A 23,859-nucleotide genomic window follows, 5' to 3' on the forward strand; every position below is an offset into this window, starting at 1 on the left:
GATCAAAGATAGAGATAAAAGAATTAATTGTAATGAATAATATTAGACTGAACCCTAAATCCAGGAGGAAAGAAAAGAATTATCATGAAAGATATTATTGAAATATAGTAATCAGCAAAATTTATTGGTTATATACTAAAGTACTGATTCATTATTAGATGTTCTGACTTTGGTAACTGTTCTCTGTAATTATGGAACACAATGTCTTTGTTCTTAGGAATATACATTGAAGCAGTCAAGGAAAAAGGGTATAATGTCTATAATTAGCATTCAAATGGTTCAGGAAAAAATATTTCTGAGAAATTATAAAGCAAATATGGCAAAAAGTTAATAATTAGTGAATCTGAGTGAACTGTGTATAATACTTTTCCTGCACCTCTTCATAAGTCTGAATTTTTTTTCAATACTAAAAAATGAAAACAATAAATGAGGGGGCACAACAGGGGCTTCTGGTAGTAATGGTAATATTCTGTTTCCTGTTTTATATGAAAACTTTTAAAAACTAAGCAAAACTTTCTGATATGTTCAATATTAACATTTTATTTAATTATGTCAATTTGCTGGGCAGTACAGAAAGTCAGAAATCCAACATTTCTACCGATAAAGTACAAAGAACCATTAAAAAATAATTTCTATGTAAACATTCTATCAGTCACCTATATGTTAATAATCTAAGATTTTAAAAAAAGAAATAGTAACTACATCAGTAGTACACCTCATTACTGCTAAATACTTGCTATGCGGTCTCTATTATGACTTAAAAGACATTCACTGTCTTCCCCCTAAAGTCAATAGAAGCTTACTTTCAAAAACATCTAATTTCCATAAGTACAGAGAATAAAACAGATACACTTTGTAAATATATAAGAATAAAAACAAATACTTATTTAGAGAAATACTTCACAGTGGCTGAAAAGTATCCTTTTGATCAAGTAAAGATGAATCCCGAAAACAAGTTCTTCTAATGAGCAATGAATACTGTTCTCTGTATCCAAAAGTGACCGTATTGACATGCTGGGTTTGTTTCTACAAGCTGTGGTGGGAGTATCCATTCTTTTCAGTAGTAGTGATGAGTCAGCTAATTCTTTCAATCCTTTCGTTACATCCTTTTTACTGTGTCATACCCACCAGTGTCCCTTCATCACTCCTTGCATCCATGATTCCTCATTATAATCACGCTTTCAAGTACACCTTCTTGTCCTCTCTATATCCCTTTGTCATACATGTCTGGTAAAACTTCAACTCCTGCTAAATCCAATTCCAGCCACTCTTCATGAACACATGAACACCTGACAATGGACAGAGCAACATACCCAAACAAGTTGACTGGTCTCATTTCAACTTATGGCTATCAACCTCAAGAACAGTTCGGAAGAATGTAGAGTCTCTTTTCCTGTGTCACCAATTTTTCACTCTTCTAACTCATTCCTAACAGCATATAAAAATGCTGTGATTTCTCCCATCTGGGGGGATAAAAAGCCCTCACTTGACCCCACATTTCCCTCCAGGTAACTGCCTAGCAATCCTACTTCTTTTCCCTACTTTATTCATACCCCTCTAAATAACTATTTCATATCATCTCCTCCCCTCTCAAATATTCAATACTCCCTTCCATTATTCTCACTTTTACCAGGTAAGTCTGTATCCTATGCTGCTGGGAAAAATTGAAGCAATCACAGAGAGAACTTTCAGTGGCTCCCATCATTATTAACTACCCACCACCCTCACCAACCCCCACACACCTTCACTGAATCCTGGCCTTCTGCCTATTGCTGTTTAGTCTGTAGGCTGTGTCTGATTCTTTTGTGACCCCATGGACTGTAGCTCACCTGGTTCCCCTGCTCATGGGATTTACCAGACAAGAACACTGGAGTGGGCTGCTGTCTCCTACTCCAGGGATCTTTCCAACCCAGGCATAAAACTTGTGTCTCCTGCACTGGCAGAAGGATTCTTTACCACTGAGCCACCAGGAAAGCGCTCCTTTCTCCTACTACAATAAATGAATTGCCTCCGCTTCTCCTGAAGGTTAAATCCTTCACTTGCACACTACATCTACAAGCTCTGACCTTAAGGACATCGCTTTAACAATGGTACTTTCTCCTTTCTTACATCATTAATTTTCCCTTCTAGTAACTCATTCTCATAAATATAAAAATATGTTATAATTCCATTTCGGCAAAAGCAAACAAACAAAAATCTCCTCCCAATCCCACGTTTCCCTCTAGATACTGTCAAAAGTATCCCAAATTTCTCTCTAGATACCCTCAAAAGGAAAACAAAAAACCTCAAAAAAAATTGTTCATTCTAATCACTTGTTCTAGTTGTCTCATTCTAATTCCTTCCTCTTATGTTGTCTCCTGAATCCGTTCCAAAAATTCTTTCTAAAATCTTCATCTTACACCATTTTAAAACGATTCTGGTCAGAATCACCACAACCTTTGCATTCTAAAATCTCAGTCAGCCCCAGTCCTCTATTCCTGGTCAGTCAATATTATTTGATAGTTAAACATTCCTCCAACTTTGTTCCTTTTTAAGATGTACCCTGGGTTTTCTTCTTATTTCATCAGTCATTCATCTCCACTAGTCTCCTCTTACTTACTGGTCCATCCTTATTTTTCTGACCTGCATGGAAGTGCCTCAAGGCTCTGTCCACTTATTACTTCTCTATTAATACTTAACTCTTTCATAGTCTAATTCAGTTTCACAGACTCAAACAAATACTATTTAAACACTGATCATTCCCAAATTTGTACCTCTATTCTATACCTTTCCCCTCCACTCCAGATCCATTTATCCATTTCCCATGAAAATTTTATACTTGTAAATCTAGAAGACATCTCAATTTTATCATGTCCTAAACTGAACTTCTGAAATTCTCCCTCCAAAAGTAATTTCTCCTATAGTCTTTTCTACCTCAGATATAAATGATCTTTTTACGTTTGAAATGTATATAGTATCTGACTAGGTCTCACCATCTGCACCACTACCACCTTGGTCCAAGTTACCATTATCTTTGCTAGATAATTGCTGCAGCCTCCTAACTGGCCTCCCAATTACTACCCTTAATCCCTCTGTAATCTGAGCTTAATAAAGCAATTAAATTGAGACTTTAAAAACCCAAATCAGATTACTTCATTCCCTTGCTCAAAATCTGAGGGAGACTCCCCATATATTTCATGTACAGGAAAAGTCAAACCCTTATAATGGCACAATGTCCTACATGATTTGACCCAAATTTTTAAAGTGGGGCGGGGGGGGGCGGGCAGTGCGTTAGTTAGAAGTGGGCAAAATACAGAAAAACTGCTATTGATTCAATTAGTTTAATCATGATAATGACATCTAAAAATAATTATTATGTATGCACTGCTATTCTAAACACCTTCAATAAATTAATCCATTTAATATACATTGAGGGTATTATTGTAATATTATTACTGCATTTTGGAGAAGGCAATGGCACTCCACTCCAGTACTCTTGCCTGGAAAATCCCATGAACGGAAGAGCCTGGTAGGCTGCAGTCCATGGGGTCTCAAAGAGTCGGACATGACTGAGTGACTTCCCTTTCACTTTTCACTTTCATGCATTGGAGAAGGAAATGGCAACCCACTCCAGTGTTCTTGCCTGGAAAATCCCAGGGATGGGAGCCTGGTGGGCTTCCATCTATGGGGTCACACAGAGTGGGACACGACTGAAGCAACTTAGCAGCAGCAGCAGAATTACTGCATTTTATAGACTAAGAAGTGAAAGAACAAGAAGACAGGGGATGTACCCAAGAACACACAGCTTGTAAGTAATACAGCCAGAAACTGAACCAAAAGTCTGGCCCTGGAGTCCAAGCTCTTACACCATTTTAGAGTGCAGAACACCACAAACTCAATGAACGAAAGTTGGTCTCATGTAAAATATGAAAAAAACAAATACTATACATTAAAAGAACCAATATTCCTCACTTATCATAACTTATTAGACAAACATTTTATGAGATCGCATTCAGTTTAAAAAACCTTATTTGGAAACATCCACAACTTGTAATTGTTAAGCTGAGAAAAGACAGTCAAAATCTGAGATGGCTTTATGACCTTTAATTTTGGCCAAAAGTTTTAAAATTTTCTTTTAGAGCTAAACTACATGCTTTCTTCCTACAGTCATACAGTATGAAATATCATAATGACAGTAAACTACATAAAATAAGTAAGTAACACAAAAAGTAAATGATCTGGCTGAGAACTAGTCACAACTGAGTTATTGACTTGTTTCAGGTTATAGAAATAACTGATTTAAGTCATCTTTATCTAACCCAAGATTAACCTGCTGACATCAAACTTCCCTAATTTTGGCTTACCCTTTATCATTTTTCTGGTAACAGGCTAATCACGTGTTACGCTTAAGTTAAAAGGACGTTTGCCAAAATATTTGCCTCCTACAATTGGTACCCTATAGAACTTAAAGTTAGGTACTATCACAACAAACCAAAGAAAGAAAAGAAAATGGCTTTAATTTTGAAAGATTCCTCAGGCTAAAATTTCTATGATGTTTTACTAAAATCAGTAAACATCTTTAGGGCAGTAGCTCTAGACTTAGGATGTTCAATAATTCCTTATGAAAGAACAATAAGCACAGGAAACAGCAAGGCCACTGTTATCACCACCTTTCTGGAATATGAGATTATTGTCTCTTTGTATATACACATATAACTATACTCCATGGTTCATTCCTTGCTTACCTAGATTTTTCAGATCAAATAGCACTCAGCAGAGTTTTTCACAAAGAATTCGTTTTGTACTAAAAACCAAATAGAAGGTTCCAATTTTTTGATGTATCATTCAGAGATTTTATACTTTACATAGCACTTAAGGTGAAGAAACGAATGCCTCCAAAAAACTAAATCATCAGTGTCTTACTAACCTGCTTGGTGGGAGTCCAGTCTTGAACAAAGAAGGAGGAGAAGTAAACTCTGCTTTTGTAGATGGAAGCGCTGTTTCCTTCTCTGCATTTCCAGTTCTTCCCTGCTGTACCTTAAAAAAAAGGGTTATTAGCTTGTTTAATGAAACACTGAAAGATAATACAGTAAAGATGTTGACATAAATTCATAATGTTTTATTTCAAATTAAATATGAAGAAAGTTTTGTTGCCAAATATATAATAAAATTAAACCTATTTTAGAATAGCATTAAGTGAAAGGCACCAAACATAGATCGCGGGATCAAAATGTTTCCAACTACTAAAAAGTTCAAATTAATGTCACTTAAAGTCCAATAAACTGTAACTCTTAAGGACTTTCATAAACTCCCTCAGATCACTATAAATATGTCCAAGATATTTGTTTAATACTCCATGTTTCAGAGTTCAAGAAAGGCCTTGGAGAATTCAGTACACCTAGAAGCTTGAAGTCAGTCATCTGCCTCCTTCATCTTTCTTCTTACTCTTTACATTCGGTTATAAACCAGTTATCTACTTAACTCCATAATTTCTCCCATATTTGCCCATCCGTTGTGCTCCTATAGATCCTTGAGTATGGTCCAATCATATTCCTTAGATTGGTGAAAATCTTTATGCTCTTTTGCTTTCATACTCATCTTCCTAACTTAAAGTCATCGCTAATTTATTAAATTTAAACAACGTTCAAGCTGACCTATACTTAAAAACATCTCTACTATCTTAGGCCCTATTTAAATTCTACTGCCCCTGTTCAGTCTAAATTCAGCATCACTCTCCTTCCCCATGAGGCAAAGGCCAAGAGAACTCAAGACACCTTGACTCTGCTATATTCAAACCACTGATTCAACTCCAGAAACCATCTATCTCTCAAATAAACATTATGTGGAACTCACTTTCAAATAAAATATTAATGCTAAATCCTAATTATATAAGAGATGATGAGGATCAGCACCTAGACAATGAGGATAGAAAGACAGAAATAGATTTGATAGACATGTGACAGGAAAACTTCAGGGTGTAGTGACAGGGAAAATAAACATGATTTATTCGTTCAACATTTATTGTCTACTATGTACCAGAAACGGGGACCACAGAGAGAAATACAACAAAATCCATACTGTGGGAAAATACAGACACACAAAGCATCAGAGCAATTTAACTGTTATGAAAAAAATAACTGGGATAAAAAGAGCCTATGAGAACACAGAAAAAGAAATGTGCTGATCTTCCTGGGGATGTGAAGGATACTCAAAAATGACAGTAAGGTCTCAAGTGCACTCCCGAGCACCTAGCTTCTTACCATGTCTAACAAGCATCTCAGACTCATATGGACAAAACAAAGCTACTGACTTCCCTCTATCCACCAATCTGATCCTCTCCAAGTCTTCCTCCTATAAGTAAATGGCACCATCATCTACCGAGTTGCTTAGTAAAAACAAACAAAAAAAACAAAACCTTAGCAATTAGCCAATATGTCTGCATATCCGATATCAACTTTACCTTGACAATATATACCAAATTCAACCACTTGTCATTATGTTCACTATTAAAATTCAGGTCAAATCCATCACCACATCTCAACTGTTCTGCTACATTACCTGGACTCTTTCCTTTGACCTTACCTCTCTAAAATCCATCCTCTGTACACAGCCAAAGCAATCTTTGGTATCGGCCCTGCCTACCTCCCCAACTTATTTTAACAACATCCAATCACAATGGCCTTTTTTCTTCTTTTTAACAGGTAAGTTCCTCCTTAAAGTTGCCTTTGCACTAGACGGTCCTTTTGCTTTATAAGATCATCATGACAACCTCCTTGCAATCATTCAAGTACTGTTCAAATATTTCCTTGAAATGGCTAACCCCAGTCTCCATCATGTCATCTCTATCACATTACTATTTCGTATTTTCTTCACAGAATTTCTTACTAGTATCATTATCTAAAGTCCTCTTATTTACGTTTATTGCCTGCCTGCTGCCACTATAACATAGGATCTTGGAAAACACGGATGTCATCCAGCTCAGATCTGTATCCTAATAGCCTAAATACACTGGCACGCAGTCAGTGCTCAAATGTATTTGCTATGTGACTGGCTTTGGGACTTAGCTTAAATGTCACTTCTTTTAACGTCATTCATAAGGGAAGCCCACTTGGAGTTTACAACAACATAATTTTTGCCATGATTTTCTAATTATCTTTCCCATTAAGTCAGATAATCTCTAAGACCACAAAATCTATGTCTAGAAATGCTTATTTCCTCTTTCCATTGGAACCTAAGAAACTTCCTCACATAGTCAATGCTCAATTAAAAATTGGGAAGGAGGAAAAATAAAAACTAGGAAGGAGGAAGGGAGAGGGCTGGAAAGAAGTAGGGGCGGAGGGAGGAGAGTGCAAACTAGAGTGTCTATAACACGGGAAGAGTGAGAGAGGCGACAGGGGGACACGGTGCAGTGTCTATAACGCGGGAAGAGTGAGAGAGGGCGACAGGGGGACACGGTGCAGTGTTTATAACACGGGAAAAGTGAGAGAGGGCGACAGGGGGACACGGTGCAGTGTCTGTAACGCGGGAAAAGTGAGAGAGGCGACAGGGGGACACGGTGCAGTGTCTGTAACGCGGGAAAAGTGAGAGAGGCGACGGGGACACGGTGCAGTGTCTATAACGCGGGAAAAGTGAGAGAGGCGACAGGGGGACGCGGTGCAGTGTCTATAACACGGGAAAAGTGAGAGAGGCGACAGGGGGACACGGTGCAGTGTCTATAACGCGGGAAAAGTGAGCGAGGCGACAGGGGGACACGGTGCAGTGTCTATAACGCGGGAAAAGTGAGAGAGGCGACAGGGGGACACGGTGCAGTGTCTATAACACGGGAAAAGTGAGAGAGGCAACAGGGGGACACGGTGCAGTGTCTATAACGCGGGAACGTGAGCGAGGCGACAGGGGGACACGGTGCAGTGTCTATAACACGGGAACGTGAGCGAGGCAACAGGGGGACACGGTGCAGTGTCTATAACGCGGGAACGTGAGCGAGGCAACAGGGGGACGCGGTGCACTCTCAAACACGTGAAAACTGCTGTTTCCTAACCTAGTTTTCTTTTCTTGTTAATTTCTTCATAATATACTCAAACAATCCTGAAAATCTTCACCATTTTAGCAACCCTCCTAATCAACTTGCAATAGCACTATCACCTTATCTTCAAGTTACACTCAGCATTAATAGACTCAAAACTTGTTCAGTCAGAACACACTGAGATTACTTTTTCCACATGATCTAATGTTTTAATAAAAGACTATAAGAGAAATAACTCTAAGACATCGTGACTGATTTTATAAAACAAACTCAGATTTTATGTATCCAAAGAAAAGTTAACTGAAGTCTATAACCTTAAGAAGCTATTTAACCAAATTATCAAATTATGCCAAAACTTATTTTGTAAAATTTCCTTCAACTGCCCTTTATAGCATTATTTACATGCTTAATATTATAAAATAATATCTAAAAATAAATTGTGAAACACCCAAATAAAGGAATATGCAAATATTTATAAAGTGTTATTTATCAAAAAACTTTATTAACCTAGAAAAATACCATATGTTAAGATGAAAAAATAAAAGTAGAAAACCACATAAATTATTACAATTTTATTTCAACTCAGAAGAACAAAAATATTGGGAAGACAACAAAAGTCAGGACTTTGAAAGCAGATGAAAAAAAAGTAACTGAGCAAACCAAAGAATCTGAATCCTAAGTCAGCAATGAGAAAGCAAAGACACATTGATTTTCACAGCAAGACCTGCAAAGATTCAGGAACTGACAACTCTAGCTGCCAAAACACTTCAACCAGTCAAGTATAAACATAAACCCTCAGGTAGGAGACTAACGTCTTCTCTGAAAACTCAGATTTCAAAAACAAAAACCCCCAAAAGCAAAAAGATAAAGATACTAACCATCAGAGACTGAAAAATGCTTAACCCTACAGTCAAGTATACAATCAAGTTCTACCCATATGCACAGACCTCTCAATTGTCTTTTCAGTGGCCCACACGCTCATGAGTTAGTAATGACCAGGGATCAACAAATACTTGAGAAAAGTCAAAGGCGAAAGCCAACAACAACAAACTTAAAAAATCAACTTGGAGAAAACAGACTATGCACAAAAAAGAAAGCCTAACAGAAAATACCATTAAGATATTCTGAGAGACAGAGGGAGAAAAAACACTGCATGCCCGAGTCAGAACAGGATGCTAGGGGTGTCCCTAGTGGTCCAGTGGCTGAGAATCCACCTTGCAATGCAAGGGAAACCGGTTTCATCCCTGGTTTGATCCCTAGTCCAGGAAGATTCCACAGGCCACTGAGCTATTGAGCCGAGAGCCTGTGCTCTATAACAAAAGAAGCCACCGCACCACTAGAAGAGTAGCCCCCACTCGCTGCAACTAGATGTGCAAGAAAGCCCACATCCAACAACAAAGACTCAAGCACAGGTAAAAACTAAAAATAAATATATATATATATATATATATTTTTTTTTTTACAGAAAAGAATCGATGCTACAGTTAATTACTGAAGAAAAATCTTCTTATATATTCAAAAACATAACAGCAGAAATGAAAAAGTGAACAAAAGCACTCTGAAGCCAAAGAAATCTCTAGATAATGGAAAACAAAGAGAAAGGAAAAGAAAAAGGAATCAGCATGAGACCCAATTTTTGAATAAGAGGTCCAAAAGGCAGATGAAGACAAAGTAAAAAAAATAACATAAGAAAATACCCCGGAAATGAAGGATTTATAGTTCCAGATTAAAAAGGTACAAATAAATGCTTAGTACAATGGATAACAGACCAACACATCTTAAGAAATTCACAACGGTGACAAAGCTCATACATGCTTCCAGAGTAGGGGGTGGGGTGGATGGGAAACCAACCTATGCAGGTGTGCACACACAAACATTAATACTTTAAGAGAAGGCTGTGGTCAATTTTTCTTAAACATATCACCCATTCTTACTAGTCACTTTTTTCTTGCACTCACTCCCAATTATATAATTATACAATTGTTATACTCAATTGACTTTATACTGAAGTGCACAAAAAGACTTTAAGAATGTGAAAACATTAATAAATCACTTGAGATACTATAATAAATACATGGTGGTTCATTTGTACAGTGAATTGGCAACCCATTCCAGAGAGTCCCAAAGAGTCTGACAGACTTAGTGACCAAACAACAACAGCAAATCTACTTGTTAGAATGTTTGAAAATTTACTCAATAAAAAGTTTAAAAGTTATTTTAAAGATGCTGATTGGCCGTCCCTCAGATAACTAACGATAAAACAAATATTTGTATTAGATATAAAAATAACTTTAAAACCCTATTCTTTTGTCCATTCACCAGTATTAGTCTGAGTCCTTGTTCATTTTGCACCTATACTACTCCAACAGTTTCCTATCTGGACTCTGACTCACATTTCCCCCCTTTATACTCTAAGGGTCACCCTGGTTACCAGTTCTTTTTTCTGAAAACCAGATTTGCTTATGCTATTTTTATACCCAAGAACTTTCAAATGGCTTCGTACTACCTATCCACACGTCTGTAGGCTAGTTGCAGATTAGTCTTTCACGTCATTTCTACCATTTCCAGACTTCTCTCCTGTATCTCTTACTGATTCTCAACTCTTCTTTCACACTACCTGGTTTTGTTCACATTGTTCTCTCTGCCTACAATCTTCTCTACTCTCCTCTCTTGTAGTAATGCAAGCTTACTCATTTTTCATCACATCCCATTTGAACTCTTCTAGACTCTGCAATGTAGGATAACCCACTCTTGTCTCTGAACTCCTTACTGTGTTTTGTCAGAACACCAATATAACACTTTCACAACACAATATGGTTATCAGTTTGCATGTATACATCACTCAGACCATGAGCTCCCTGAACACAAAGACTGTTTCACTGTAGCACAGGGCTGGGCACAAGGAAGACATTCGGATATGTCAATAAAGTTGGGCAAGTTTTTTCCTTCTATCTCCTTCTCACCAATCCTAATAATTACAGTTCAAAATGGTAGAGAAGTGGACAAGAGCTTGGACTTTATTCAACTACACCATATACTGCCACCAAAACAGTAGTACTTGTAAGTCACTCTCCTAATCACGAACAGGCAATAATTCCTCCAACTCATCTTCCTGGTTTCTAGGCTTTCTAAAATTACACTACACCCTACAAAGCCATATCTTCTATTCTCCAAACAGAACTAACTCTCTGATCCAATAAGGCTGATTTCTTAAATAATTTGACTACACCTATCAAATCCAAGTCCTTCTTCTCTCAGAAGTAAATAAATCAGAATGGAACAATCATCTCCTCTCACATGATCAAAAGAAACTTCAAAATAATTTTTCAGGAGACTGTATGTATAACTTATTCACAATGGCTACCTTTAGCACCCTAGCAGTTTCTTCTTATTCTTTGCTTTTAGAAGCTTACTGCAAGAAAACACAAAGTATACAAAAACTGAAAGTTTAAAAAGGCATTTCTCATTTCTGTTGGAAGAAAATGAAAAGCACCATTGCAAACAAACTATATCCTCATCAAGATAACTTCTCTATTCATTGCAATTGTAAAAGACAATATATTCAATGTCTAAATAAGTAGGTTATCACCAAAAAGAACTTGATGACCATTTAAAATGAGAGACATCAAACACTTTCAAAATATTTACAGCAGAACAAGAACCAAATACTTACCCAAAGTAGGATGTAAATTAAAATTAAATTCTCTATACAGAACTGTGTCCAGCAGAGCGGCTACATCTGCGGATATAGCACATGCATTGCATAAGGCAGTATTTTGAAGGACAGGGCTATAAGCCCCAAAAGGGACACAGAAAAGTTCCTGCCCATAAAAATTCCCTGAGTGTATAGCTCAAACTAAAAGTCACTACCGGTCTTCATCCCAGTGTGACTCAACACAAGAATCAAGAATTAAGACTTAAAGTAAAGGAAGAAGAGTTTACAATCAGGTTTTGAGAAAAGTTTGTGGGATGCTGTGTATCACACAAGTATGAAAATATATTATTATTCTTTGGAATGATCATATGGAATAGAGAAGCAAAAAGTCAGACCTGATACCCAAGTGGTATCAACCTACAAGTTCCTCACTAACATGCTCCTTTTAAGTATTCATTTAAAAAATCAATGACTTTATCCTAATTCTGTTGAGTCTTTCTTGGCAACTCTCAAAGAATACCTAAGATTCTTGAGATACCTTAAACTGTAAGAGACATCACATCAATGATTTCAGTGTCACACAGATAATACACGGTATGCCATCTACCTTACCATTTTTTAACAGAAAATCAGGAAAAACAAGTCTCCAATTCTGATAAAAATTACAGCAGGATCTACAATGAGTGCTTAGCCTGATGGCATGAACTTTTATATCCTACAAACAAACATACACTCGACTCAAAATAAAATCACAACATATAGCAAGAATAGTTTTACTTTGCATTTGTTAGTATAATAGGCTATAATTCACATGCTTGCAAAAGTGGAGATAAAACAACAATCAGCAAATTTGTAAGTCACCAGGAAGCTGAAGATTTGGAAAAAAGGTAGCTATTTCCATTTTAATCTTGTCCCTCAAGTAGTGGTATGGGAGCAGACTCAAGAACAAAAAATGAGAGCAACCAAGGATAATTTACTAAAATTCACCTTAAAAAGATTGAATCTGCCATCTTGGATCTCTGCACCTGGTGTAACTTCCATAGTACAGTCTTCGGCCTAAGTTAAATAACATATTCCCCATTAAGATACCACATAATTTTTAATTGACAGGCCACATAAAGACAAACTAGCTGTGGCTAGTCTGCAACATGAAACTAAAAACATCAGATAATCATTAATATGAAACTCTGAAAGGGAAGGAAGGGAAAAAAACAAACACGGTAAAATGGAATTTTTAAACTATCATATAGCATTTAACCACCTTTATAGGGAAAAACTGATTTAGGGAATAAAATTGGGACAGCAGAAAAGGCTGGGGTATTTTGGAATATTTACTAATTACCGTAATTTTATTTGTAGTAGAGGTAACTGGTATAACTTCAAGCCCCATTCGTATCCTCTTCTGTTTTTCACAGTAAGCCTTCCAGGTATCTTCATTAAACCCGTAATTAAAATAATCAGAAAGATCAGCACCTAAAGATAAAACACACTTTCAGTGTACAAATGATTTCAATTCTATTTTTATGTAGTACATAAAATATAATAAACTGTAAAAATATATAGAGTTCTATTAAGTCTTATCGCCTCTTATAATTTTACCAATTCTCCCAATACCACAAAGCAACAGAACTATACAAACTTTTGACCAAAGTTATTTCCTCTAGAAATAGCATTATAATAAAAACAATGAGTCTACTTTTATATAATGCTAGGTCACCTGTAAGATTTAATAATATAAGTCATTATTACTTGTGTGCTTAAGACAATAAAAATTACATTTAAAAAATAATAGTCTATGCTGGAAAAATTCTAATGATTGTTCATACTGATGCTGAAAAAAAATTTGCTAATGATTATTTATACTAAAAATTTTTTCAAACTGATATAATCCACAATAATCTTACCAGGTTTACGCCATGGTTTATCTTCAAAAGAATCCAAATCTACCTCCAAGAGTGGAACTCCATTAATGCTTCCAGGTGCATCAAGATCTACTCCTTTGACCTTTGTTCCTACTTTAGAAAATTACAAAACGGTAAAGGAACCATATTAGTGAGAGATACCACAGATAAATAAAAAACAATGACTCCTTTTTACTACTGCTAATGCTAGCACTAATTGTGGCAACGATTTCACACTAAGTAGTAACGTTTCCACAAATAAAAAGTGAGGTCAAAGTTTATGGTGTAGTTATAAGATAAAATAAAGAGATTAGAGACTTCTTATTTATAATAAGGGATTCCTGTACCAAGAAACTTCCCTGTTTAAAATCATTATCTTCATACATTCTGTCAGCTAAGAAAGATTTCTACCTTTTAAAAAAGCTGTAGAACAAACAACAAAAAAACACATGCGACAGGAACCCTACGGGACCCACACAGCCTAAAGTATTCATTAACTAGCCATTTACAGGAAAGTGCCCACGATATATGGTCAATACTGTTCTTTTTAACTGAGCTGTAATAACTAACGTCTATTCATGACTTATTCAGATATATGCCCGATTTTCCTATTGATGCAACTGCGAAAATAAATTTACCAGTAGTTCCATAAACTCTTCCTCCGGTCTTGATATTAAGATTTACAGGTGCTGTACCGTAACTCCTAAAAGCAAAATAATAAAAATTATCCTGAAATGCTGAAATGAAAACAGTAAAATATTCAGTATGTACATATAAATTATATACCCACATATTAACTGGATAAACGGACACTAAACTCAAACATTTTAGAAAATGGTTTAAATTTTAAAAGTCTGTCACTTGCTTAATAAAAGATAAACAGAATTTTTTTTAAAGTATGATTAATTTTCCATCTTAAAAACCTACCTGTAAATAATTCAATATTCCACTGTTAGAAACTAACCAGAAATTTGGCTGGAAAGGAAAGAATAGTTTACATGCCTTGTTTTTACTTCCTCATCTCCTACTCATTCATTTGGACTTGCAAAAACTCACTGCTTCTTGCTTGCCTAATAATGTTCATCTTTTGCCTCCAATGTGTTAATTGTGACACCTAGGTTATTCTGCCTAAAAAAAGTAAGGCTATATTCAATAAAATACTCAAATATTTGTATAAAGCTCCACTGCTATAAATGTAAGAAATCTAAGGTAGCCCAAACAAATCTGTTACTATCAAGGAGGACCATCATTATCAACTTGAAAGGTTTTATCATCTCATTGACTAATTAATTAATCTAATAAATGCTTCCGCCCATGGCTTAGCGGTAAAGAAGCCGCCTGCAATGTAGGAGAGCAGCAGGAGCCATGGGTTCCATTCCTGGGTCGGAAAGATCCCCTGGGGAAAGAAATGGCAACCCACTCCAGTACTCTTGCTTGGGAAATCCCACGGACAGGGAAGCCTGACAGAGTCGTCGATGGGGTCAAAAGAGTCAGACACAACAATAAATGCTTGAGTACCAACAACGTATCACATATAGTTCTAAGCTAAGGAGAGAGGATGAGGAACTGGACAAATATGGTTCCTGCCTCTTAATACTTACATTTCAACAATCAAGTTCAGCACAGCAAAAGCACTCTGAGGTATCTATATAAGATATACAAAAGTCCCAGCTATTTGAAAGTCAAAGTACAAAAAATAAGGACTGTCTCCAAATGGTCCTCTAACAGAGCTGCTAAAGGATAAACCAAAACAGTATTTATGGCTTACCATAGTTCATTACATGAAGTTCTTTACTTCCCATCCAACTACTTTCCCTTCCCCATTGTGCCTTTTAAAATGTTACTTTTCTTTTTTAATGCCACCAAGCCTTTGCATTCACTGTGCGTAAAGAAGCTTCACTGTCTGGAAAACTGTACTCAAGTAAATCTGACACCAGTCAATAGCTGCCCCGCCACCATGAGATCTCAGGCTTCTCTAGGGGCTAGATCTCATGTACCTGGATGTCTAAAGGAGCCTCAAATTAAATGTGCCAAGAAATTTTATTTTAACCTGCTCCTCCCAACGTACCCATATATGGTAATACACTGTTACATATACAATGAACTCACCTAGAAATCTCCAAGTCATTGAGTCCTTTATCTCCTTTTCCGTCTATAACCACCCATTACCGCGTTATTTCCATTTACTCTTTATTCACACATATGAAATTATCCCATCCGCCCCTGTGGACTGCTGCTGTTTAGTGCTGATCATCATCCCCCGTGCATGATCACTTCAAACCTACTAATCTGTCTAGCACATCTCAACTACTTCTGCTAGACTTTTATTTCAAATGTGACCTACCTAGTAACCTTCAAAGGTTCCATGATGGCATGGCAAAAATGTACTACCTTCCCTCTTCTGTGGTTTAAAGAAGCAACCTTTCTCATCTATGTTATTCTCCAGCATTCTGATTCCTCTAAGTCATGCTGCTACTACATCTAAGTAGCTTCCTCTGCCAAAGCCATCAGTCCATTTCCTTCTGTCTCAAGAATTGTTGAAACAAACTCAAATACTACCTCCTCTAGAATTTTCTCTTCAACACATGTAGACTTTTAGCAACCGTCCTCTCAAACCTTTTAAATCACTGTACATGTTTCCGGCTAAGTACTTACACAGACTAGCTCGAAAGTGTCTGCTCACATGTCTGTCTTCCTCACTACTTTTGATAAACAAGAACAGTTTATATTCCCATCTTCAATTAAAAGAATGCCAGACAAGCTATCTTTAAAAAGTATTTAATGAATGAGCAGATGAATTTCAAAGACATAGCTGAGAAGCCACTCTTCTATACAAGGTAAATTATTCCTACCCTAAGATTTGCTTTTCTTCCTACCCTCCTTATAGATAGAATAAACTCTGTAACAAAAAGTATGTTACCTACAACAATTCTAGTTTTTACTTTCTAGCAGCTTACAATAAACCAATTTAGCACTGTTCCTTAAAAACAATTTGCTCTTTAAATTTGCTTCTGAAAACACTGCACAAAGTAAATATTCATCAAATTTTATTTTCTCCTTGGCTTTCTTTCAGTTTTCAATGGCTATATCTTGAGATAGCAAGGTTTAAAAAGCTTTATACTCTCCAGAAAGATCTGTAACTTAGTTTGAAATGCATTAAAAAACACAAAAGAAAAGATGGACTGATGAGTGGGTGGAAGCATGGAGGTAGGTAGTACATAGACAGGTGATACAGCAAACACAGCAAAACATAGATTATATAATCCAGCTGATGAGTAAATGGGTGTCCACATCAATTCCCTAAACTTCTTTGAATGTTTGAAAATTTTAATGGTCAAATGTTGAGGGAAGAAAAAAGTTCAAACACAACTGTGTTTTTTAACATGCAGTCTATTTACTAAATAAACATCTACAAAATACCATATGTTGGACAATGTAAGAAATAGGAAAATTCATAAACCATGGTTTCTACTCAAAGATTTCAGAGTCTAACTGTGATAAATATGCAAACATAATTACAATCCATGAAACTGCTATAAGAAATAAAGTTCAGATAAAGTACTATGGGAGTCTATGTGTATTTAATATTTGTATGAAAGTCTTACCCCAAAATTGGTCATATTTATAAAAAATAATCACCATTTCCTTTAATTCTTCTATACTTACAAATACAAATAATTTTAGAGAACAATATTTACTAAAAATGCAATGAATACTATGGTATTATTTTAAAGTGTTCCTTCTGTGTAGTGCAGATAAAAAAGAAAGTCAAAGTGTCAGTCACTCAATTGTGTCTGACTCTTTGTGACCCCATGGACTGCAGCCCGCCAGCAGGGCTGTAGCTCCTCCTGTCCATGGGATTCTCCAGGCAAGAATACTGGAGGCGGTAGACATTCCCTTCTCCAGAGGATGTTTCCAACCCAGAGATTGAACCCAGGTCGTCTCCTGCACGGCAGGTGGATTCTCTACTATCTGAGCCACCAGGGAAGCCCAGATGACAAAGGCCTATTACCATAAAGGCTTACTAACATCACAAGCTCAACACTAATCATTTAAGTGGGAATGAGAACATCAAACATTACCCTAACATGAATCATTTAAATCCTGCCCCCCCAAAAGTTGCTAGGGTCTTAAAATTCCACAAGCAGTCATTATCACAATGCAAAACTAATTATGACAACTGAATAACCTTTAAGCTTCCTGAAACAACTTCAAAAAATTTCTCTACTAGGTAAAATATTCAAAAGTATTTATGTATATATTGTTCCATTTCAGATAAGACTGCCTAATAAACCATAGCGCAATTAATGAAAAGTTTGTTTCCAATGCAATGGTACCACAGTATACACCCAAACTGAAAAGCACAGAAAAAAATGTCAACTCTTACTCTACCACCATAACAAAATCACAATCCATACTTTATTCCTCAGCAGTCCATTCACTTGATTCAGCTTTACAGACTATAGACCCTGAGACAAGATATTGGCATGAACAGCTCTCAGGATTATTAACCACTTGAAAAATACACTATAAAAAGCAAAAAAGTGGACTTTGGGTATTGTTTTTATTGAACAAAAAAATTAAAGAACCTAAACTCAGGTCTGGAAAAGTAATAAAATGTTAAAAACAATATAGATGCAAACAACAATTTAAGGTTTTCTAATTCTAATTAAAGAATCTGTGGCACTCAATTAATTTGTAAAAACACTTCAAGAATAAAAAACTGCTTCTTCCACACAAGTTTACCTAACTTTATATTTAAGGAAAAAAATTTCATTCTGAAATCCCTTTACATCATGAGATGTAACTAGATGCACATATGCGTGCCAAGTCGCTTCAGTTGTATCTTGACTCTTTGTGACCCTATAGACCATAGCCCTCCAGGCTCCTCTGGGATTTTCCAGGCAAGAATACTTGAGTGGGTTGCCATGCCCTCCTCCAGGGGATCTTCCCGACCTAGGGATCAAATCCGTGTCTCTTATGTCTCCTGCATTAGCAGGCGAGTTCTTTACCACTAGTGCCACCTGGGAAGCCCTATAACTGACATATAATACTGTATTAACTTTAGGTTTACAACAGAATGATTTGATATATGTATAAATTGTCACAACGATTACAGTAAGTTTAGTTAACATCCATCACCACAGATAGTTACAAACATTTTTTTTTCCTTGTGACAAGAACTTGTACCTGTCTTAGCAATTTATCAGATGAAATTTTAATAAGAATTCATATCCTGGTCAGATGGAAAAATTGTAAAAACAATGGAATCAATCACTACTTGCCTGATACAGGCACACTGCCTTTGATTTAAGCACATACAACTGTTACTTAATAATAACTCACCCATACTGTGGTGCTCCTGTTTTAATGTCTCCTATAGTGACGTGAACATCGTCCTCATCATCATCACTGTCGCTGTCACTATCATCTTCAGTCTCAGTCACTTTCTACACCAAAAAAACCACCACAAAACGCACTCATTAATCCATTTCAACATTTGAGATGGAAAAGGTAACTGCTTTGCATTTTTTGAGCTCCTTTTAAGGAAAAAGTTATAGTGCTGCTGCCTATTGCAACTCATTTACAACTCTGACGTTTTACATGACAAAAGGATAACGATGTTAAGTAAAAGTTTTTCTCATCATTGTCTTTTTGTAAATAACACCACATGTATTCTTCCTATTAAGAACTGTTGCTCTTAAAAAAAGATCTAAGGCAACATACTAAAATATCTAGAAGACAAACTTAAGAAAATTTGAGGAATTCTTAACAGAAAGAACATGAAGGTAAAAGGAAAATAATTTTTAAGGGTCACAGAGTCATGGTTAAAATCACCACAGTTAAAAAACAGTTCATTTACTCCTGACAATCATTTACACACAGTAGAGGCCCTGCACGCAAATGACTGAGGGAATACTTTGTTTCTATGAGTAAAAGTTGGGCCATACACAAAGGTTTTATTTTGACTCTAAAAGGCTTTTTTGTGCTTAGTCACATAACAGTAAAATTAAAAAGTAGAACTCATAGGCTAAGTTTTTTGTATACAAGTTCGAGCTAGCAGAATACAATTTCTTTTTTATAGGATTAAAGCATGTTAAAATATTCCTAAGACCAATGATTTGTTCACCTGCAAATGATCACTTTTAACAGGCATGAGGTCAGACTGTCATACACACACACATATATATATATAAATAAAATAGATATATCTGCTAAAAACACTTGATAAACTTGGGTTGCAAGACTCAGTGTTTGCTTTGAAAAAACTAGGCTATTAATAATAAACTGCTCTTTATTAAAGCAATAAACATTAAGACTTTGTAAATGCTCCATTTCATCTAGAGTTTCCTCCCACTAATTCTCATGCAAAATACTGCAAGTAATGCTAAATTTGGGGTTTTTTCCTAGGTGAACGGGAAACTACAGATAAAGATTTTGAACAGAGAAGTAACCAGATCTCAAAGCCTTGTGTTACCGGTTTAGGTACGCCATTTTCAGGAGTTTCATCTTCAATTCCAGATGGAGGATTGGCACTACAAGCAACAAAAACAAGCACACGCTTTGTATTACTTTTCTGAAGGATGGAGCACTGTAGTATTTTTAAGCTATGTCTGATAGTTTCTTGAAATTACTGTCTCCGTTGGATAAGAAAAAAGATGGTAAAAATCACTTGTCTTACTCTGCTATTCCTAATGCCTATACACAACATGTACATTCAACACTGTAAGTAAAATGGAATTGCATCCACAGTTTGTTAATGATGCCAAATTTGCAGTTTGATGGTGGGGAACAATTTGAGTTTTTTACATTTTTAAAATATGCATCATACTTAATCTTATTTACCCTAAAACTACCTTGAACATTGAGTTACTGTAGGAACGGCCAAGGTCTATGCAACAGTTTCCTCTTTTCCCTGGTGCCAAAGGAACTCAGATGGGTAGTATGATCATTTTAACCCAGTATTCAGTTAACACACAAGCTTCTTCCTCATTCTATAGTTTCACCTTATTGGATATATGTCCTTTGTCAAATAAAAAACAAATTTTAAGATTAAAAAAAAAAAGTTAATTTTCATTTAAGACTGCCTTCCAGTTTGGCAGTGAAGAGCTCCAGATGTAATTTTCACACATGACAAAAATACTTTTTTAAGGCTAGTTATTAACTTGAATTTGCCCTGTTATAACAAAATTGCTAAACAATAATAAACACTCTTATTTTCACGAGACAGCATATGACCATTATCCATGAAGTCAAAGTCCCAGTAGTGTAATGCAATTGGTTTTTTATATTTTTAACAATTATAATTTTTATAGTAGAAATTAACCATTAACCTCATTTTACAGATAAATAAACTCAGGTACAAGGCAACTCACAATTATTTAGGTAAAGCATTTCTAGGAAAAACGTCCAGATGTTGATACAGTTCAAAGCTCTTTTCACTGAATTCCTGCTAATCTCTTCTAAACTTCACTTTTTGTCAAACAGTTTCTATAGGAATCAATTAAATCTCTGAAGTGTTTTTTTTTTTTCATAATACAATCTCCAAATAAAGCAAAATGAAGGGTAAAACCTGACAATTTATCTGTTAAATTTTCATTATTCTACACTGGCCCAAGGAAAAAAATATGCAACTATAACTATTCAGTACATTTCTCAGAAACCAGCTGGGCTTGTTCTTTTAATGTCACAAAACAGTATATTTAACCGAAACTTGGATCAATGCAACATGTCAGAGATCGCACAATGCAATGGTTAATGACAATTTCAAGGATGGGTTAGTCACTTTTTTAGTCACAAAGAATCTGGGGAAAACTAACAGCAGGAGCTCGCTCATTTAGGGCAATGTAATATGTACCACTCTGAATACCAGAACACAGGTTTGTCAGGTGCTCGTGCCCAACAGACAAGCTTTTATTCTCTATCACCACTAAAATGCTAGAAATGTGGTAAAATTATAAGCTTTCTCTAGAAAAATAAAATTTTAAAGATAGATCTTTTACTTTGGATGACATAAACAGCTTTCCAAATAAAGTGCTAATAAGGAACATGTAGATATTTTGACAATGACAAGGGAGGGAGAGGGCTTCCTCTCCAATCAATTTAATCAGGCTGTGTATTGAGGAAGTAAGAAATCAGAAAATAAACTTCAAGAATGGTAGCCAAAAAAAAAAAAAAAAAAAGAATGGTAGCCAAGAACTCATATTAACAAAATAAAATAAAAATTAGTTCACAAAATCATGTTATTATCCTTAATTTCTGGACCAACTGAAAAAGAGGATAGGAAGTAATATTACCTTCATCACTGTACACTACACAAATCCTAACTTTGTGATTTATTGAGATCAGGGTTAGGAACTGGTTTGGATATATCCATTTCAAAATTAAATAGCAAGATTTCAGATGATACAGTACTGAGTTAATAAAAAAAAAAAAGATACGTCCAAAATAGGGGTATTTTTAAGCGAAGAATAAGTTCAACACCCCCTAAGCTGTTTCCATTTCTCACTTCTTCCCTTCATTCACTTTTAAAAAAATAACAGCAGAGATACAATTCATATACCATACAATCTACTCATCTGAAGCATACAACCAGAAGATTTTTAAGTATGAAGACAAAATACTGTTATCTAATTACATTTCCATCATCCCAAAAAGAAATCTTACAGATTTGGTTGGTCTCCATTTTTTTTCTACCCCGGTAACTACTAACTACTTTCTGTCTCTTTGTATTTACCTACTGTGTACACTTAATATAATTAGAAACGCAGTACTTAGTCCTCTGTGGCTGGCTTCTTTCACTAAGCATAATGCTTTTAAGGTTCACCTGTATTCTAATACATATCGGTACTTTGTTTTTCTTTATTGGCAAACAGTATTTCAACTTATGAATATACCACTTTTCTAAATCTGTTCATTCATCATTTAATGGACATTTGGGTTACTTTCATATTTGGCTATTATGAATAATGTTGCTATCTATGAACATTCACATAAAACTTTTTGTGATGTGTGTTTTAATTTCTCTAAAGAATGTATCTAGGAGTAGAATTCCTGGATCACGAACATGTGGCAGCTCTACATTTTAACCTTTAGAGGAACTATTAGACAGTTTTCCATAGTAGCTGCACCATTTACAACTCCACCATCAGAGTTACAATTTCTCTGTATTTTCAGGAGCACCTGTTACTACCTGTCTTTTGATTACAGCCATCCTAGTGGGTGTGAAGTGGCATTTTCTCCTCTTTTTAAACCCAAATATTCTTTAAAAGTCCTTTTTGCAATCATGCCTCCCCCATTGTAAGACACTAAGGAATCTGGTCAGAGTAATGTCAGCGTGTATCCATGTACTTGTATCCATGAGCTATTTCAAATTGAGGGTAAGTTTCTGGCTCCCTGATATGTTCAATAAATGACACTCAGACTTTTTAATAATGTAACAAATGCTTTCAATCTTATAACAAATTCATTAATTCCACTTTTAATTTTAAATTTGAAATACTTAAGTTGTTAAGTTGTCAAAGTAGTTACCCAAATAATCCTTTATTTTTTAAAAATTTAAACCTTTTTTCCTTAGTAGTGTAATGGTTATCCTGTATATTCCACTACTGAGCTCACTTAAGGTTATGAAGTTACTTAATATGAAAAATATTCAAACCCTTACCTCAAAACCTTTTTGTCCCCTAGGCTATTAAGAAACAGAATTGGTATAAGATACATCCTGAAATAGTAATAAACCATAAAGGACTCAGTGTCTTCCAATCTCATTCAAGCCAATGATTACAATGAAATAATTTTGACAAGTCTGTTGACAGGACCACTGTACCACACAATCTTTGTTAAGTATCAACAAGAAATTTCACTAACCTGGCATTTTCTTCTTCTGGCCTTTCAACTTCATTTTCATCTACCAAAAAAAATACATACATAAATAAATAAGATTAACAAACAAATCACTCTTAAAGAAACCGTTATTATGAAAATCTGAAGGGATCATCACAAGCACTAACCTAGGTCCTTTGCCAAATCACTGTGCACATGCACGTCCCATGGGCCTATAAGCACATCCAGAGTTAGATCACCTTATAACGACTTAACAAGATTATGCTTTTAATGAAAAGTAAATTAAAAAACCAACTTTTAAGGATTAAAGATTTCTAGATCTTTCTAAAAGAAACCCTACACAGTTACATCTCAAAGAGTACTAATACTAAATCTTGCACCAAAGGTAATGTATTTTACAAGTTTACCAAAATCAAAATCTGTCAAAGTCACGTCAAGGAGCGGCAAGGTGCCCAAAC

The 23,859-nt window shown here is 35.6% G+C and overlaps 1 protein-coding gene across 18 annotated transcripts in view; it reads right to left on the minus strand.

Annotated features, from left to right (window-relative positions):
- FIP1L1 (factor interacting with PAPOLA and CPSF1) overlaps positions 1-23,859 on the minus strand; it is a 65,899-nt gene that overhangs the window by 40,843 nt on the left and 1,197 nt on the right. For 4 of the 18 annotated variants that reach the window (XM_043906780.1, XM_043906778.1, XM_043906774.1 and 1 more), the window contains exons 2-9: positions 23,569-23,613; positions 23,426-23,465; positions 20,037-20,094; positions 18,905-19,008; positions 14,197-14,261; positions 13,562-13,669; positions 13,000-13,130; positions 4,907-5,016 (exon numbers count right to left, since the gene is read on the minus strand). In XM_043906780.1, coding sequence (XP_043762715.1) covers positions 4,907-5,016; positions 13,000-13,130; positions 13,562-13,669; positions 14,197-14,261; positions 18,905-19,008; positions 20,037-20,094; positions 23,426-23,465; positions 23,569-23,613 — 661 coding nt within the window. Of the gene's footprint in view, positions 1-4,906; positions 5,017-12,644; positions 12,714-12,999; positions 13,131-13,561; positions 13,673-14,196; positions 14,262-18,904; positions 19,009-20,036; positions 20,095-23,425; positions 23,466-23,568; positions 23,614-23,859 lie in introns of all 18 variants that reach the window. The other 14 variants (XM_043906767.1, XM_043906763.1, XM_043906766.1 and 11 more) reach the window with 10 other exon arrangements.

This window comes from Cervus elaphus, chromosome 6 (genome assembly GCF_910594005.1).
Source record: "Cervus elaphus chromosome 6, mCerEla1.1, whole genome shotgun sequence".
Classification (NCBI taxonomy): Eukaryota; Metazoa; Chordata; class Mammalia; order Artiodactyla; family Cervidae; genus Cervus; species Cervus elaphus.